This window comes from Cryptomeria japonica, chromosome 2 (assembly GCF_030272615.1).
Source record: "Cryptomeria japonica chromosome 2, Sugi_1.0, whole genome shotgun sequence".
NCBI classification, from domain to species: domain Eukaryota; kingdom Viridiplantae; phylum Streptophyta; class Pinopsida; order Cupressales; family Cupressaceae; genus Cryptomeria; species Cryptomeria japonica.
In genome coordinates, this window is record NC_081406.1 from 514412043 (window position 1) to 514431927 (window position 19885).

The 19885-nt window shown below is 33.9% G+C and overlaps 1 protein-coding gene across 1 annotated transcript; it reads left to right on the forward strand.

Annotated features, from left to right (window-relative positions):
* The first annotated feature begins 3683 nt into the window (after positions 1 to 3683).
* Positions 3684 to 6225, forward strand: LOC131045256 (cytochrome P450 720B2-like). Its single transcript, XM_057978808.1, has 9 exons — positions 3684 to 3925; positions 4143 to 4434; positions 4557 to 4706; positions 4942 to 5181; positions 5289 to 5378; positions 5529 to 5607; positions 5718 to 5830; positions 5924 to 6042; positions 6123 to 6225. The coding sequence occupies exons 1-9, from the start codon at positions 3684 to 3686 to the stop codon at positions 6223 to 6225; spliced, it is 1428 nt and encodes a 475-aa protein (XP_057834791.1).
* The last annotated feature ends 13660 nt before the right edge of the window (positions 6226 to 19885 follow it).

Below are 19885 nucleotides of genomic sequence, written 5' to 3' on the forward strand. Positions count from 1 at the left end.
GGTAGGTTATTATGTTTCCATCAATGGGAATGTTAAGGGGCTTGACAATTTTATGCACATCTTTAAAAATGAAGGTGGGCCTAATAATCTTAAATTTAACTATATCACTTTGATCAATCATTTATGGTCCTTAATGTATATGGCCCTTCATCTACATTGAGAAAAAAACTTCCTTGTGATTCTTTAATAAAATCTCTGGAACAATAACAAAATGACAAAGTCTTATTAGGTTGGGATTTTAATGCATTATCAGATCAATTCAAGACTAACAAGGAGCTATAATTGCTCCTACAAAAAGAATTCAATATTTCAATGAATTTATTAATAACAATGGGCTATATGATTGTGCAATATAAAATGGAAATATAACATGAAAAAATAAGAGAAGAGACTTTTTCATATTGCAGAAAGGCTTGATATATTTCTCATAAATCCTAATTGGATTATTTATCATGGGTTGTCCCTCTAAGATTATTCCACTAATAAGTTTAGATTTCAATCACCTACAATTTTCTTTTTAAGTTGTTTAGCTAAGAGGAAATCTAGCCCACACTTTAAATTTGAACAAATGTAGCTCATAATATAGAATACACCACAAGACTGAGAGGGGAGAGGCAAATCATTCTGAACCTTCAAATATTTAATTTTTGATCTTCAAACTTTAAATCACAATCATATAATCCCAGCAATAACAAACCATGAAAGTATGAAGCACAACAAACACATGATGTTCATCATATTTCTATGGAAAACTCTAAATCATGTTCTTGATCTTGAGTCGCTATGTCAAGCAATCAATATCATATCAAACTCTTATGCTTTAAATATACAATCTTTTAACTCTCTCACATTTAGAATATTATCATTAAATCTATTCTTGATAGGCTTTTGCGCATCTCCAATTTTTTATCTACATGTAGATCCTTCACACCATTGACAAATTAATTCACATCCATAAATTCAACCATCTAGACCTAAAATAATAAATGTGGTCCAGCTCAAGAGATAGAGAGGACCCAAAACAATTTCAATACAATATTTTCAAACGATTCCAACAAATCGCATACACTAGCACATTCTCCAAGGTCAATATAAAATGAAACATGTAGATGAACAATGAAGAATGCCAACCAGTTGTCCTAAAACATCTACACAAACAATGGTGAGACTAAAAACATTAGCCATACAAATCCTCTAAAAAAAATCGAACCAAAAAAATTTGATCCTAGTGTAATACAATATCACAGTCAGCTGGAGACTGAATAGCTAACACTTGAAACTCAAAACATCATAACTTCACTTGCTAATCAAGTTGCCAGTTGACAACTAAATTGGAATACCACATAGATCACATGAACAAATCCTCCAACTGCAGCACCTAAATCCACATATCTAGAAAAATACAAGACATTCTTCCATTGAGATATTAAATATTGTTTCCTGCATATAGAGACTTCCAATATACCAAACTTTCGAAAACACCACAACATCTTCAATGATACTAGAAAAATTCAACACTAAACATAAGTATTATTTCCTACATATAAAAAAGATAGGTTGACATCAATGACAACAAGATTCCAACATTCTCACCCTTTGTCATTGATGGCAACACATGTGTACCACCAATAACAATAGATCTTTTTTACTTTTTCTACTCAATTATCGATTATATTGCCTAATTTCATAATTCACATCCAAATGTTAACTAGAAAGAGGGGTAAAACTAAAAACCAAAGAATCTAATTGGAATTTCAACCCTTTTCCCATTTGAATTGTTGTTAAATCCATTGAATTCACCCTTCTTTCAATGTATTGGTTCCTTTATTAATATTAGTGGTTTTATTAGCATAGTTGGTGAAACCCTAATTTTACACCATTACACCTACATATGTATTTCTTGTTGAAGTTGCAGACCTTTATTGCAACTTTGTAATATTTACAAACATTCCTAAGTATTAGCTTCTCATCACATAGATACACACACAAACATAGAGAGATGCGGGCGTACACACACACACACACATATATATGTTGGGAAAATTTTCCCGATTCTTTGTGCTTTTGCAATTAAAGTGCTAAACACTTTTATTTATTTTGTTCTCCTTTGATTTTTTCAAATTTTTAGGCTCTTTGTGCAAACTACCACATGTCCTCCTATTATACTATGCTAGATTTTTCAATTGCACAAACATGTAAAAAATCCCACCATTACACAACTATTGAATTTTAGAAATGTCATCACAATTTGAAAGTATGTATTTGCTTAATAAATTAGCATGAACACAATTGTGAATCAAAATATTTGTTGTTTGTAAAACCTATCAAGTTTTTGAAATGTGAATATGCTTTTCACATGTATACACCTAGTGGTGCAATTCAAAGGAAATTTCCAAATGGCAAACTAAAAATAAATCTTCATAATATTGACTTAAAAGATGAAGATTTACTTTAGGCCACCAATGTAAATATTAAGATTCTTGAAATGTCAACAAAATGAACTACTTCGTACACAATTGAGCAACCCTCTATCTTGTTCATGATTTTCACACCTTTTCAAGTGTTTTTTTAACAAAGTACTACCAAATTCCTATCAAATTTATAGAATATTTTATATAAATTACAATTGATATAACCATTGCAAATACTAGTTTTTAATTTTAAAAATGTTCTATAAATTACAATTGAAGTTATCATTGCAAATACTAGTTTTTAATTTTATATACACCTTGACTAAAATAATAAAAAAATTGAATATATCTATCTCGACAAGATTGGAGGAACTAATAATGACTCAACAATACCAAACATATTAGTTGACAATTAAAATAAAAATAAGATATCCAATGAAAGAAGAATTGCTCTATGCAGACAACAAAATGGCTCTGACAAGACAATTTATTTATATTTATAAATACTTTGATTTTTTAATTAATTATTAAATATAAATAAATTGTCTTTGTCACAGCAATTTTATTGCCTGCATAAACAGCTCCCATGAATAAGGTGTGGTTGGTGTGTCGCGTGCTTGTATGACTGTTTGGTTTCTATGAAAGCTTTCGTGATTATTTAATAGATCTCAGCAAATTCATGAGGAAATAAATTACAAAATTTCTTGTCATATTTCTCTTAAATAGTTTGATCTGCAACCATCTATAGGCTAACGCTGATGCATTGGAGAGCAAGGAGAAATAACAAGAAAAACTAACATAGCATTTTATATTGATCAGAATAACATTGACAGAGCTTCAACTCTTCACAAGAAACAAACACCATTACATTCTGCTGTTTTCCACAGCCTCTTACAGCTCTACCGAGCTGAACTCAATAGAGAGTAACTAGCAATTGCATTACATTCCATTTATAATCACAATGAGGGGATTAACATTAATGTCTTGTTTTAAATGATAGTTGTGAAGATAAGACAGCAATAAATAACAGAGAAATATCACTGTTGGCTGGGAGAGAGCTTCTGCTTTAAAGGCTGAGTATGATGATTGCCATATGTTTGATGCGAGAAATTAATGCCTGCCAACAAATGTTTGCAGGACATCTTAAAAGACGGAATGAGACATTTTTCAGAAAAAAATTATTAATCTCTCAAAGCCTATAACCTCTCTTTCACAAACAAATCTCGTGATTTCCATATAACTAGCAGCTGAGTATCATTGCGAGCAGATCAAATGGAGCAACAGATATATCTGATGTATTCTGACTGGTATTTATTGATTACTTTGGCTCTCTCAGCGGCCATTTTACTCTTGTTAGGGCGGAGGATGTTATGGGCCAAAGCTGATGATAGCGCAGTGAAACACAAACTCCAACCTGGATCGACTGGATTGCCGTTTATTGGAGAGACTATCAGTTTATATCGAACCGCTAACTCATCTCGGCGTCGAAAATTCTTTGAAGAACATGAGCTCAGGTAATAATAACAATTTTCTGATTGAGAGTGTTTGTACTTTTGAACGCCAATCATATTTTTTTAAAAGCACTATCAAATCTCCACCATGAAAACCCTCATAAATAATAATTATTTGAGTTCATCGTACATTAGGATATTTACCCCCATTTGGGAGATTGGATTAAAGTGAGATGAAAATGCAGGTATGGGCCGATTTTCAGATCCAATTTGTTTGAAGAGCAAAAGCAGTTGTGTCACTGGATCCAGAGTTTAATAAATATATCATGCAAAACGAGAGACGGTTGTTTCAATTCAGAATGCCAGCATCCACAAGAGATCTTTTGGGCAAATATTGTTTGCTGGAAGTCCACGGAGAGCTTCAGAAAACGATCCATGCAAGCGTCGTCAAATTGTTCAGATACGACAGGCTCAGCTCCGATTTCATGGAGGATATACAAAATGTTTTGCTCGCCGAAATGAGTAAATGGGAAGACCAAAGACATATCGCTCTTCAATACAAATGCAGTGAGGCGAGCAAATATACAATGAATGCACATTCCACGACTTATGTCACTTGTTTATTCATTATTATGATAGCTTTCATTTTGATTAAGAGTTGTCTACCATTTTGGTTCGTTTGTTGAACTCACAGATTGGTCTTAAGTTAATGGGGAAAATGTTACTGGACTTACCCTATTCTGAAGAGATGAATGATATTTATAAGGCTTTTCACGACTTCACAGCAGCTATCCTATTCTTGCCTCTCAATGTTCCTGGAACCACTTACTACAGAGGAATTCAGGTGCCATCATAACCAAATCTTTAGTTAGTTATATTAAAAATTGGCAAATTTTGTGGCTACTAATATAGAAAAGAATGACCCCTAGAATTGGCCCATATATTTAATGCTTTGACTGGTGAGATGAAGGATTTGTTGAGCTTATGAAGCATTCAGATTTCAATCTTGGCTTCTTTGAATGGGTGAACTAGAATATATATTTTGAGAGTAATTTTTAACCATGACACTTGAATTGCAGGCCAGGAGATTTCTCTTAAAAAAGATCTACGGCTATTTAGAGGAAAGGAGAGAGCATCCGGAGGGAATTCACAATGATCTCTTGTCCAAACTCTTGAGAGATCAGAACACTTTTTCAGATGAAATTATTGCAGATACTCTACTTTTTGTGCTACTTGCTGGTTACGAAACTTCATCGTCAGATATGGCATTTGCTATAAAGTTTGTCACTGAAAATCCAAATGCATTGAAGGAGCTGACGGTTAGTGCGCCGATCGAATTCTAAATTTATTTTTAAACAATTCTCCGATCTAGTTAAGTGATTAAAATTCCTTTTATTAATATTATATAACTGAATGAATCTGTCAGGATGAGCATGATAGTATCATAAAGTCCAAAGGCACAGGCAAGGTAAAGCTCACCTGGGACGATTACCAATCCATGAAATTCACTCATTGTGTAAGCAGATATAATCGCTCTGTATTACTTCTGTTGGGTTTGGTTTTAAATTCATATTACATCAGTTTTTTAATAGAATTTTAATATTAGTGTAATTTTAGCTGAAAATTAATCAAGGTTTAGAATGTACTGATTGTCTTGATGTGACAGGTAATAAACGAAACACTTCGTTTGGCTTCTGCCGCCACGATTAGTTTCAGAGAAACCATGCAAGATGTTGAAGTGAGAGGTTGTGCTTACATGTGCAAACAATCTAACTCATTGTTTTACTTTTTGTTATTGTAAAACCTCGATGAGAACGTCCACTTAGGATTAAAACTACTTAATTTTTCAACGCAGGATTTCTTATTCCCAAGGGATGGACAGTGATTCATTTACCCAGTTCAATCCATTTGGATGAGAAGTACTATTACGATGCTGACAAGTTCCATCCTTGGCGATGGCAAAATGAGGCATGTTTTCTTAAAGAAGAATCACTGTAATTTAGTTGCAGTCAACTGATATGATTACTTTCTTGTAAATTGTTTGCCGCAATTCATTTGCAGGAGCTTTTTGACAAACCGTTTTACATGCCATTTGGAGGAGGCATCAGGCTTTGCCCGGGACTTCATCTGGGCAAATTTGAAATCGCTCTCTTTCTTCATTACTTTCTCACTAAATTCAGGTCAGATATGTTTCAGGATAATGTGGCGTTGCAATTTATCAAGTAATTATTGGAATCTAAATATTTGAATGCATGGACAGATGGGAGCCGCTCGGAGTTTATCAGGTTAAGTACTTTCCTCAACCTCACATCGCAAAGGGATTCCCCATTCGGCTGTACCCTCGATTGAAGAGTGAAGAATAAGTATTGTAGTTCTAAGATTTAAGATGACCTTTTTAAATACCTTTTAAAAACGGTCATATTGTGTGTTCCAACAATATATATGTCATTTAATAAATATATGGAAGTATTCCAATGGAAATAAGCATCAATGTCTATTATATTAATCATCTAATATAAAAAGAAAAGTAGTAAAGAAAAAAAATGTTTAAATTTTTTATACAAAATGATAAAATAATTCTAATCAATTTAGAAGTACGATATAATTCGATTCAATCATCAATAATGTTATCTATTCAATTGTTGTAAAATGTTATATGCTTGATTGTATTAAAATGTGGTGGAAGCCCAGTTGTGTGAGCCTATTAGTGCAATCAATACTTAAAATTTCAATATTATAGCTTTAGTGAGAATATGTGTCCCCTTCTATTTGATTGAGTATATAATATGCAAGGAATACGATGATGGACAGAAACAACAATCCAATTTTACTGCCTCAAGACAAATCTCCATCATCTAAGCCTCTTAGTTATTAGCTAAGGTTATTAAACCTCCCTATGGAATTAGGAAGTTTATTTCAAAATATTTATAATACCTCTAGCCAGACTTTGGATGCAAATCAAATTGTGCAAAATCACACCTCCACTAAGTAATTAAACCTGCTAATGAGATATAGAAAAATTTGCTAAAAAATATCAACAAAAAATTAAATCTTGAAAGGAAATTTCATATTTTAAATTATATGCAATTAAGAATAAATATTTATAAATGGAATGAAATTTCAATGAAAATGGATCTTTTTTATATTTTGTGATACTAGTACTCCATGTGAGAAGGATTTGTACTATTAACCTCTCTTTTAAATGAGAAATCTTTCCTACATCAGACCAAGTCAAGAGGAAGTAGCTATCCAAGCAACTATTTAGCAGGTTATATAAGGGGAAAAAGGTGCATTAGGCAATGTGCCCCTTATATAGCTTGCTAAATAGTTGGATGCATAGCAGTTCCAAGATGCATGCAAAAATATAGAATCAAATCCCATAACTATCTACAATAATAAATGGTTCACTAAGGTTTTGGGTTCTCATGAGGGGGCTTTATTATCAATTTTTAAGATTCAAGAGATCTCATGAAACAAAACAAAAAAAAGAATTGCTACAAGATTAATTAGAATCTCTTGATGAAAAATAGTAGCCTTTACTTTATAGAATTACAAATTTTAATGGGCAGAAAATGTGAGAGACTAGAAATTGTCCCATTAACTTAAGCCTTTTTTGCCACATATCAATCATGTAAAGAAATTCATAAAACCACCACATTCTATGTATTTTAGAGCTTAAACATTTAGATTTATATTTCACTACAAATTTCATGAAACCACTCAACTTTAAAATAATCTTAAAAAAATTCAACGACACCCCCTAAAACACCCACTAAAACTTTTAGGAACTCCTCCTTCATGAGACCCCAACCTAATAGTACATCACATATAGCCAGGCAACGGAGAGAAGATTGTAACACCAAGTGAACAGTCTATTGACAACAATATCTAATTAAATAGTGAAGTAATAGTCAGTGAACATTGATGGTTAAGCAATTTCTTTACCAGTAGTAGCGGTCTCACCAAGCATTCGTTCCAATTCTAGATGGAGCAGCCTGTTTTTACCCAGAATCGATGTATTTCAAAGTGAAAACACATTTGCTAGACCCTAGGTACCAGAAAAATAAAAATGACAAGGTTGAGAAAAACGAGCAAAATGAATGTCCTATTTATTACTCTGTTATAGCCAAACGCCACTCTTAGAACGCTGACAAAACTCTGTAGCTAGGCATTACATATTGTTTTTCTCTGCACGGCTTGACTTCATGTCATAGCTCACATGACAATTTTTCCAATCAATGGAATAGATCTGTTAATGATGAAAATAAAAGGACACACTAAGAGCAAAATTCGTGCAAAATAAGCATGTGTTACAAATACTTAAACTGTACACTTTCATCATTAACAGACCCACTTCAGTTCCACTGCTTAGCATGTGAACTCTGAAACAAGGTAAAGTCATGTCACACAGAGAAACACATGCAAGTTGAAAGAAAGACAAGTCGTGCAAAGAAAAAGCATACTTAGCTTGCACCGCCCAACTACGAAGGAAGTTTTGCAAATTTTAGTGATAATGTTTTCTTTGTCATAGTGTGGCTAGCGCCTTTTTATTTTGACAAATATTGTTGTAATTCAAATTGTTTAATTAACTACCATATCTAAATTTTGAAAAAAAAAATGTATTTAACCTTGATTGAGGAGAAAAGGGAATCAGTATACAACCATTTCCAAGTAAAAAGATTGAGCCAAATGAGCAAAATTCAATGTCCTCATTGAAACAATGCCATGTGATGTCCCGTTGCTCAGTTGCATGCTGACAAAACTACATAGTTGGCCATGCATATTGAGTTCACATGACAAGTTTGCCAATCACTGGAATTGCTCAGTTAGGAAAGAGCATGGTTATTGTTCATGTTTCAATGATTACATTTCTTATATATCTAATCTTTCAATTATTAATTCAAAAAAATTAAAAGTCAAATAACTAAAAGTTTATTAATAAATTTTACATGTATCAATAGCTACTTATTTTTTAACTTTTTTGGATCATAATTGATTCACTTGTGTACCTTTAATGGCTCAACTAGATTTTGTTGTCTTGTGAATCTTCTAACAATAAGGATATGGGACTTCTTGTTGTTCTTAATATTTCTCAGCCTCTTCATGTTCTTTGGTTTGATAAGTAATTATTTATAAGCCTCACAATTAAATATTCTTTAATGCAAAACAAAATGTTTCTTATCTGTCCATACTTCATAAGGTGTTGTATTAAGAGCCTTATAAGGAGATCTACTTAACATAGTTCTAGTTCTTTCCATTATTAGTCAATTTAAAGTTTTTGCCATTGGATTTGGCTGTGGAGTATACAGAGTAATATTTTGCATGCTTACAAAATTCATCAAGTTCATTAGAATAGTATTCTCTTCCATTATCAATTCCTAAAACCTTTATTTTACAATTTATTTGATTTTCAAGTAAGTCCTTAAAATCTTTAAATCTAATGAAAACTTTAGATTTATGCTTTATAAAATATAACCAAGTATATCTAGAAACAATATCAATGAAAGAAACAAAATGTAACGGTGAGGAAAAATTAGGGTTTCACCAATTAAGATAATAAATCCATTAATCTTACCTAAGGGGCCATTACATTAAAAGAGGTGGTAAATCGAATAGATCTAGCAACAATTCAATGGGCGAAAGGACTGAGAATAGTGATCAGATTTACCAATTTGCTATCTTCCTATTTTGAGTTGAAATTTGGATTTAAATTGTAGGGTTTAGGATGAAGCAATGTATAATTAGAATTAAATAGTAATAATAAACTTCTATAGGTATCAATCAGAGCCACTGACAAGGATTTGAGCAGAACAAGAGAATCAAAACCTATTCTTAAAATTTTGGGCTGATTTTCTAGGACCGAGAAGGTGGGTTGTGTTGGTTCACAAAATTGTAGATTTCTAAACCCTAAAGGTATGCTAGGCCTTATGCTCAAGTTCAATACTGGTTCTGGCCAATGAACAAGATTGATCAAAATGATCAAATTCTCCTGCACTTCAGGCTCTGCTTTGCCTAGGTAGGTGTACAAAATTATAATTCTCTTTTAAAATTTGAATAAGTCTCTATTTCAAATTGGCATGAGTATTTGAAATAGATAATAATATATAGACTAACTCCTACTCCTGTACAACTATAACTGAAAACAAAATATGTGATGATTTGATTAATTTTCAAAATAAATTCAATCAATACATTGTCCTAGGCCACAAAGTCATATTGAATCTTTGTTCATCTAATGCTTGAAATTCTAACTGCTCAGCATTGTTTTGGTTTATGCTTTGCATAAATGTGCAAGCATGTCAATTATAGAATCATACTTACTGATCTCATATTCCCCCTATTTTACGGCATTGATTCCCTTCTTATATAAAATGAAGGGGTGACAATAACTTTATACCGTTACAACTTTTGATTTGCAAAACTATTCATTTGCTGCCCCTAAACCAAAAGACATTATATAGTAAATCACTTTGAAATGTAACTAAAATAACTTGTTTTATTTCCTGTCCTCTTTTGCCTTTCTCATGACAAATAACTTCACCCAATATAAAGCCTCCTATGGTACTTTAATCTCAGTGATTATCATCATCCCCATGTTTTGATGATGTGAATTTTGTCTATTCACTTAGGCATATTTGTAAAAGTAATTTCACTTTATGAAAAGATTTAATTTAGAGACAAAATTTCCCTTTTACATGTATCTCAAGTTACACTCACTCGACACAAAATATTTCAATCCTTAGTGAAAAACATCTATCCTGATGGTAAAACGAGTCCTTTGAGTAGAAATCTGGAAAAGAAAATTCTCCATTCATCATTCATTTCAACCTTTCACCTTCTCAAAATGAAAATCTTGCCTTAACGAAAAATAACCTTTATATGCATAGCATTTTCTTCCGTCTGGCAAAGATATTTCTCCCACGTAAAAACACTCTAACCCTTTTGTGAGAAATAATCTTTGCATAGACATCCTTCAATATTTGACAATTTATCAACCAAATTTTTGTGTACTATTCTCTGCATTTTCTACTTAACAATATGAGTATTTGCTCAAGAACTCCGTTTGAAATCAAAACTCTTCATTCCTTTGGGACGATCAACATTTTCTGAAATAATGACTTGGTTAAAATCATTCCGCTTATCCATACTTAGTCCCTCATCACTTTGCATTTTAGGGTTCACCCAATATTTCCATACATTAAGGAAACCGATTGATGTTCTTTTGAATATATAAAGTGCCTACATCTTTATTTTCACTTATTTGCACCTTATGCAGAATTAACTTTCACTTTAAGTGAAAACACTAACTAAACTGGAAGAAACAACATGAAAGCCCTAAAAATTTATAAGAAAAGTATAATATGTATATCATGGATGATATATGTGAATATCACTGGTCTATTCATTTTCTCTGCTGATCTAAAATAACATCTGCGGATCTTGGCAATTATGCTTTCCGTCATTCTACATCCATCCATATGTCAATGTCTTTTCACCTTCATGACTATTTCCATTCAACATTCCTTCTTCCCATTGTGCACCCTTCTTTCTTAACTTTTATCATCTTTAATATTCTGCAATTTTCATCTTGTTTGGTTTTTAGCTATATAAATCTCTGTCTGTCATTTGAGCTTTCTTTACTTACCCTTCCATTTACGAATGGAATCATTCCAAAAGTAAAACATAAAACATTTTGAATTTCCAACTCCTATGTGCACTATCTAAGCCCTTTATCTTTCACGTTGGGTCCCTCTGACCAAATCTATGAATTCTTAGTATTGAGATAACAATTAATTGACCAACATTCTTTCACATCAACGGTTTATACTGCCTTATCCATGCTTTCGAAAGATCTTGTTTGAAAGCTCCTTTTTCAGCACGAGTTGGAGGAATTTGGCTCAATGCCTGCCAAGTTGCATTTGCTTGATTATGTCTAGAAAAATCCATTTTGTGCATATCTACAATCCTATCCAAACTCCTACGCAATCTGTCAACATTGGTTGTGAAATTTGGTTTCATTTCCTTAAAGTTATTTTGACACATCCATCTTATATTTCGATAAGGTATTCTATCTCGCATGTCATTTCTATGCTTCAACATTCTGCATGTTTTTACCATAGCATTTTCAACTATAATATCTAGCAAAAAGCCACCTTACGCCTTGCTTTGATGGATGTGTATAAACTGTTCCAAAACCCCCATTCTGGCACAAGATATAGGTTGTGGATTTTGACTTTACACTCCCCAATTGCAGTTTGTAAGTTTTGAAAGCTTCTTCGCTGAATTTAGTTTCTGCATATCTTGCTGATGTTGTAGCCGCAAAAGTATTTTTTTGCTATAATATATGTCCCTTAAGATCTCCCCATCGATAAGCTTTGATGGATATCAAATCACCATTGCAAGGCTTCACTGCTGGCATAGGCAGGGAGGACGCTGGGAAAAGTTGTGAAATTGAGCATTACATCTGCCACTTGCAGATACTTGAAAGTTTCTATTGCCTTTGAATGAATGCCCATACCACATTCCAAGTTGTTCATTTTTCTAAACACTGTCAAATAGTTTGTGTGTATTTTTTTATGTTCCCATACCGTGCAGGTCTTCCAGTGCAGTTCCAACAGTAACATCTTCCAAGTATAATTTTTGGCAAAGACTTTGTATTCCTTTTGCTTTGATGGGTGCCTATACACTGCCAATTCCACTTGCTTGAAAGTTCATAAAACCTATTCATCAAATTCGTTTTGTGTGTATCGTGCACAAGCAGGGACGATGCTAGTAAGGTTTTGGAAATCGGATTTACATCAGCAGATTGCACTTGTTTATAAAGTCTTGTCAACATGTTCACTTTCTGCATATTCTGTGTTCACTGCAAAAACAGGTCACATGCCATGTCTATACTTCTCCATTTTTCACACATGTCTACCATGGTAAATACAATCTCAGCATTGAACAAAATAATCCCAATGTGCTAGTCGCGTATGGAGAGAAAAATAAAATCTGTCCTTGCACCAGCCATTCACATTTTCTATCATTTTCCACAAATTTGTTTTGTACAAAACCGTCATGATAACATGCCATGAGGAGGAAACTCATTGTGGTACTCTGTCAAATAGCTCAAGAACAGTTGCTAATTGAAATGATTTGAAGATTCACACCAATATTGCCATTCTATGCATTTAGGCATCCAACTCCAATATAACCCCTTGTCGGGCCCAAATATAGCAGAGCTGCTTCTTCTGCAAGGGATCTATTCAGGCAGAGAATGTGACCTTCACATACTTCATGTTGTGCATATACAATGCAATTGTAAATTGTATAAGTGATATCAAAGATTTGCATGCCATACAGTGGGTCTACACGAAAGGCGGATGGAAGGACATGGTGATACAGGTAAACCGGAGCGGAAATAACAAAGTTCTTCAGCCAACTTCAAAATACTTTCAAGGCTTCTTTGGGAACTGACACAGTGTGGCATGGAGGCAGAATAACAATGGAAGGAGATTCACTCAAGGGCGTTTTAATAATGGTGCGAATCATGGGAATTCTGAGAAGCAATTCAAGGGATTTTTGAGGAAATGGTCTTTGGATCTGGGCAATCAGCGAACGTTTGCTAGGGTTGTTGGCTTGGCAAATAAGGAGACTGCAGCTAGGGTTTCTATTTCTTCACAGCAGGTGGGAAATAAGGTAAATGTGAACCTCAAGGAACCTAGTCTGGAAAAGGTAAGTAAGATACCTTCTGATCCTATTCTGCCCGAGGTTTCGTCATCGCAGGTTTGGGCTCCTATCCCTTGTATCGATCTTTTAGGTTCCTATGTCGATAAGAAAGCGAATTGTTTGCATACGAATGCTATTTCTGGGGAAAATTGGGGTGATCAAATTAGTTTGTTAAAGCTTTATCATAAATTGCAGAAAAGATGGGGGATATGCATTATTTTCAATTATTGTCTGCGAATGCTTTTATTATTGTCTTTAATTCTCCTTCTTTCAGAGATGAGGTATTAAGAACTTCACAGCATTGGTTTGAAAAACATTTAATTTCAATTGCGGCTTGGAAACCTTTTTTTGTTCCTTCTTGGTCTAGTTCGAAACTTATTCCCTTCTGGTTTGGTTTACCTAAAATTCCTTTTGAATTTATGGATCCAGATGTTCTTGAGAAAATTGGAAATACTATTGGAACTTTTTTAACATCTAAAATAGACTTTGTGGAGGGGGAAGTTCTGGTAAAAATTTGTGTTCTTATTAACCCTAACAATATTTTCCCCTGTACTTGTAATATCAAGTCTCATGATGGTATTTGGCACCAATCAATTGAGAAATTAGATAGGGAGCTTCTTAAGTCTCCTTTACTTTTGGATGCTCCTTTACTTATGGATTTTAAAAAAAACCAGCAGGTTGTTGAATCTGTCCCTAAATCCCTTAATAAAGATAGTTTGGCGGTGGGACCTTCGATTGAAGGATGTGGAAATGTCTCTTTGCATAAATTGGTAGAAATAGGTCACATTAATCTTGAAAATAATCCATTGTGTCATACTTGTAGGAAACCAAATGATCACACTTTGGATCCGGTCTCACTTTCATCTTTACTGAAGACGTTTTCTAATAATAGAGGTATAGTGGATGGTAATCCCTCAATGAATGGAGTAGATCATCCATTGATGATAGATTGCCCTAAGATGCCAAATAATCACACAAATGGTAAGGACAACAATTTGTCTTCATGCACTCAAAAGGAGGTTTTGAATTCTTCAAAGAATGTGAATTTAGATAAAAATGCAGTGGTTGATATGGAAACTATTAAACGGGTACCTGCCATAGGTTTTCCTAATAATGCTTCTTTAGTTCAGGAAATTAAGAATTTGGTGTCTAATAATTCCCCTTTGAATGTTGAAATTAATATGGCTAATGAATCTTCCTTAGGGAATAGTAATCCGTCAGAGGTTGTCCCTGTTATTATGCCAAATGAGAATCTGGTTCAACAAGTACATGATATTTTTAACAATCATGCACATCAAATGGATGAGGATATTACTGATAGAGTTGTTTGTTCAATTGAGAATGATTTGGGGGGTATAAACTCGACCCTTCCAATTTCTGTATCTGCTAATCCTTTTGCGGTTTTGGCTACAATAGAGTTGGGTTTTGAAGATAATCCATTTATTTTGGCTTCTCCAAAGTCATGCAAGAGTTTACCAATTGTCCAAACAACTCTAGTTTTTTCACCATTGGTGGTTTCTCCTAGGAGAGGTAGGCCTCCAAATAATCTTAAGACTCAAATGGAAATTGATGCTAGAATTCAAAAGATTGTCCCTTTCTCCTACTGGTGGGCAAGGGAGGCATTCGGTCTCTCTTGGTAGGCCTAAGAAAACATGCCTAGCTCCTATAAGTGTAAAAAGAAAGAGGAGTAAAAGATTCGTGACTAGTCCACCTGTGACAAGATTAGGGGCTGTGAAATGTAATTTGCAAGGTTGCTTTGGGGAAAGCAAAAATTCTCCAATTAATGGGGAGAGGGGAGCTTCGGCCTCCCCTTAAGGACAATGAGAATTATTTCTTGGAATGTTAGGGGCTTAAATGCCCCTAACAAGAGCACTTAATTAAGTTCCAAATGGACTTAATTAAGTGTGATATTTTTATGTTGCAAGAAACAAAGTTGTCAAAGGAGTCTGCTGATTTGGTTTTTTCATCTTGGAGAAGGTGGAATTTTATTTTTTCTCCGGCTTGTGGTGCTTCAGGAGGTTTGGCACTACTTTGGAATAATTATAATATTGAGGTACAATTAGTGGCATCTGCTACAAATTGGATGTTGGCTTTAGTTATAAGCAAGATTTCGAAGGTTAAATTCTGGCTTTTTAACATTTATGCTCCATCAAGAATTCAAGGGAAGAGTAAGTTATGGGGTGAATTAAAGAGGATTTCTTCTCCCTTAAAACACAGTTCCTTTATTATCTTCGGGGGTGATTTTAATGCTATCACTAATTTAGATGAGAAAAGAGGAGGTGTTTTCCCTAATAAAAGGATTATGGATGACTTTGGGGATTTCATTTCTGATATGAGCCTTTTTTATTGTAAGTCTCAGAATGGGGTTTTCACATGGACAAACATGAGAAGGGATTTTTCTTAGATTGCTGAAAGATTAGATTGGTTTTTGTTATCTGAGAATTGGATTGATTCAGATTTTGAATTCTTTTCCTCTATTCTACCGATCTCGAGTTCTGATCATTTTTCAGTTTCCCTTTTAGTTATTGAGGATAGGGCTTCTTTTAAGTCTCCATTTAAATTTGAGCCCATGTGGTTTAGGGATTCTTCCTTTTTGCCTCTGCTTATGAAATGGTGGAATTTTGCTCCTTTTTGTTCTGGGTCCCGTATGTTTCAGATTGCTAAGAAGTTAAGTTATTTGAAACTGAATATTAGGGAATGGAATGTCTCGCATTTTAAGAACATTTTTCAGGAGAAACAAAGGATTCAAGATACGATTGAGTGTTTTAATACTCATGTGCTTCAACATGGTATGGTGCCACAAGTTTTTGATGAATTGAAGTCACTAAAATTATAACTTGAGGAGGTGTTAGCTAGAGAGGAAATCTATTGGATATAGAAATCTAAAAAGTTATGGCTTTCAGATGGTGATAGGAACACTTAATTTTTTTATTCTTCAAGTAAGATTAAAAGATGTAAGAATAGGATATCTTGTATTTAGTGTCAGAATGGGAATTTATTGACAGAGCCAAAGGACATTGCTTCAGAGGTAGTTAGGTCTTTTAAGTCATTATTATCTTCAGAAAATGGAAATCTCAGTAATGATATTATATCTAATATTCCTCCTTTAGTATCTTTGGAAGACAATAAGATGTTAATATCTCCCTTTTCCTTAGAAGAAGTTAAGAGTGCTTTCTTTGCCATGAATCCAAATAAATTTCTAGGACCAGATGGTTTTACTTCTTTATTATTTCAGAAATGTTGGGATTTTGTGGGAAATGATGTTTTCTTGGCTCTCGAGGAATCTAGGAGAAATAGGTCCATTTTAAAAGAACTTAATACTACAATGATTGCAATTATTCCTAAAAATGAGGATACTGAGAATTTTGCTTACTTCCGCCCCATTGCTTTATGTAACACTTTGTATAAGATATTTACGAAGGCAATTTTCCTTAGGTTGGCAAAAATTCTACCTAGGATCATTTCATTGGAGCAAGGTGGTTTTGTTCCCGGAAGGGAGACGAAAGAGGGTGCAATTGTAGCACATGAGGTGCTGCATTCTATTTCCACCCAAAGAACCCCGGCCATGATACTTAAACTAGACATGATGAAGGCTTCTGATAGAGTAGAGTGGGGGGCTTTATGTGTTGTTCTTGAGAAGTTAGGTTTTTCCAAGGCCTAGGTCAAATGGATTTGTGCATGTATTTCTTCTGCAAGATTCTCGGTTTTAATTAATGGTTCTCCTTGTGGTTTTTTCACTTCCTCTAGGGGTTTGAGATAGGGAGATCCCCTTTCTCCCTTTTTTGTTTATTCTCCTAACTGAAACCTTTAGCTGGGCTATTAGGGCTGCTAAAGTGGAGGGGCTTTGGAAAGGTATAAGGATTTAGAATATTCCCCAAAGTATTTCTCATTGTCTCTTTCCAGATGATACTCTATTGTTTGGACATGCTTCATTAGTTGAGGCAAAAGTGATTAAAGGAATAATATAAAACTATGCATCATTTTTTTGTCAGAAAGTGAATGGTGATAAACCAAAGATTTTTTTCCTTAATACATCACAACTGGTTTAGTATAGGTTGCAATCCTTTTGGGGATTTGAGACTGAAAATCTTCCATGTACTTACCTTGGGATTCCTTTCTTTGTTAAACAGGATAAGATTGGTTTTTGGGATAAGATTATTTCGGTCATTTCTAAAAGAATTCTCTCATGGAATCATAGATGGTTAACTTTGGCGAGTAAAATTGTTCTCATCAAGTCTGTTTTGAATGTTTTTCCCATATATCTCATGTCTGTTTTGAAGTCTCCAAAAGCTGCCATTGTTAGTTTACATGATACTCTTAGAGATTTTCTTTGGAACAATAATAAAGATGGTAAGAAGAAAACTCCCTTTAGTTGCATGGGATGAGGTATGTTTGCCTAAGGAAATTGGGGGAACAGGAATTCAGAGTCTAGAGAATCAGAGTTTAGCCTTAGGTGCTAAGTTGGTTTGGAAATTATATGACAAGCCTTTCTCCTTATGGGCATAGATTATGTTTGCCAAATATTTAAATAATGGACCGAGAAAGTACATTTTTAAAGTCTCAAATTTGCCTTCGGGTTCTGCTATTTGGAATTTCCTTTGTAAATGTAGATCAGTTATTTTACCTCATCTCTCATGGATTGTTCATAGTGATAGAAAGGTCAGATTTTGGGATGAAGTATGGAATGTGCACACACCTTTGGTGAATATTAGGGATTGGTCTCCTCTAATCATTGTTCTTTCCTCCCTTTGGGGTGTTTTTGTAGTAGATTATTTTGAAATTGTGACTAGTGGACCCCTTAAGCTAGCTAGATGGAAGTCGATTGATTTCTTAAATGTTGATCAAAGCATGAAATTAGATATTGAAAATATTTTGGGGGATAAAATTGTATTTCTTTATGATTTTGAGGATGAACTTATTTGGACAAAGAATATTTTTGGTAAGTACACTATTAAAGATGGTTACAACTCTCTTATGGTTGCTAAAGATTTATCTTCTTGGCCTTATAAGTTGTTTTGGCATTCGGCTTGTCTTCCCAAAGCTGGAGCCTTTGCTTGGTTGGCAATTCAGGACAGAGTCCTTACAGGTATGAGACTAGACAAGCTTGGTATTACTGTTGTTTTCCCTTGTGTCTTTTGTAACAAAAATTTGGAATCTTCTTGACACCTATTCCTACATTGTGATTATGCTTATGAATGTTGGCAGTGGTTGTTTGAGAAGTTAAATATATCCTTTGTTACTGGTAAGGATCTCATTTCCCATTTAAGATCTTGGCACTTTATGTTTGCCTCAACTTTTTATGCATGCATTTGGATCATATCTCCATCTATTGTGATTTGGAATGTTTGGCTAGAGAGAAAAAAATAGGATATTTAAAAAAACAAGGTCCTCTGTGTCTGAGGTTCTATTAAAAATTGAGTCTTCAATCTCTGAGGTTGCTTTGTCATTTATTTATAAGAATTTGGAAAATCTTACTTCTTTTTCGCACTGGGATAGTAGAGTTACTAGAGTTTGGAAGCTGCTGTCAGTTTTACCCTCTCATGGTTCAATTTTAAAAAAGAATGATGCAATAGGTAAGAGATGCTCTGCTAGATGGAAACCTCCTCCGCAGGGGCACTTTAAACTGAATTTTGATGGGGCCTCTCATGGTAACCTTGGGTCGGTTGGGGTATGCATGGTAATTTATGATCACAATGTAAATTTTATTTAGCTAAGTGTCATGCTATTGGTTTTAAAACTAACAATTATGCGGAATTTCATGCTTTGTCTTTTGGATTGGATATGGAAATTTCTCTAGGAATTAAGGACTTAATAATTGAAGGTGATTCTATGGTGATTATTCAATGTGTTATGAAAAAGAAATCGAATTGTTGGAATTTGTAGTATATACTTGATCCCATTTTACAAAAAATGGAATTGTTTGAATCTTTCTTGTTATCCCATTGTTATAGAGAAGTTAATAAGATTGCAGATTATTTGGCAAATTTAGTCATTGATAACAATTCTAATCAGCGAGAGGTGGGTTTTGAGGAAATTCCTTCTAGGGTATGGGAAGGTTTGCAGCAATAGTCATATGATTTTCTTGAGTAACGTCGATGTAAAATTTTATGATGATAATTATTCATGCTTTCTCCTTTCATTTCAAGTATTCATGTTCATTGTGAGAAGAGTTCGAGCTCATGGTATTTGATATAATAGTGTTTTTCCAAAGGTTTTTTGATACTTTATTTTTTGGCAGTGAGGTTTTTGGCTCATGGGATTTGGCATAGGGCTTTGGAAAATTTTGTCTTCTTCCATTGATAGCAGTTATTG

Excerpts from the sequence above, each read along its gene's own strand:
- LOC131045256 (XM_057978808.1), top strand. The coding sequence starts at position 3,684 with ATGGAGCAACAGATATATCTGATGTATTCTGACTGGTATTTATTGATT. Across the intron at positions 5,182-5,288 it reads ATGCATTGAAGGAGCTGACG|GATGAGCATGATAGTATCAT; the intron begins GTTAGTGCGCCG and ends TGAATCTGTCAG. Across the intron at positions 5,608-5,717 it reads GCAAGATGTTGAAGTGAGAG|GATTTCTTATTCCCAAGGGA; the intron begins GTTGTGCTTACA and ends TTTTCAACGCAG.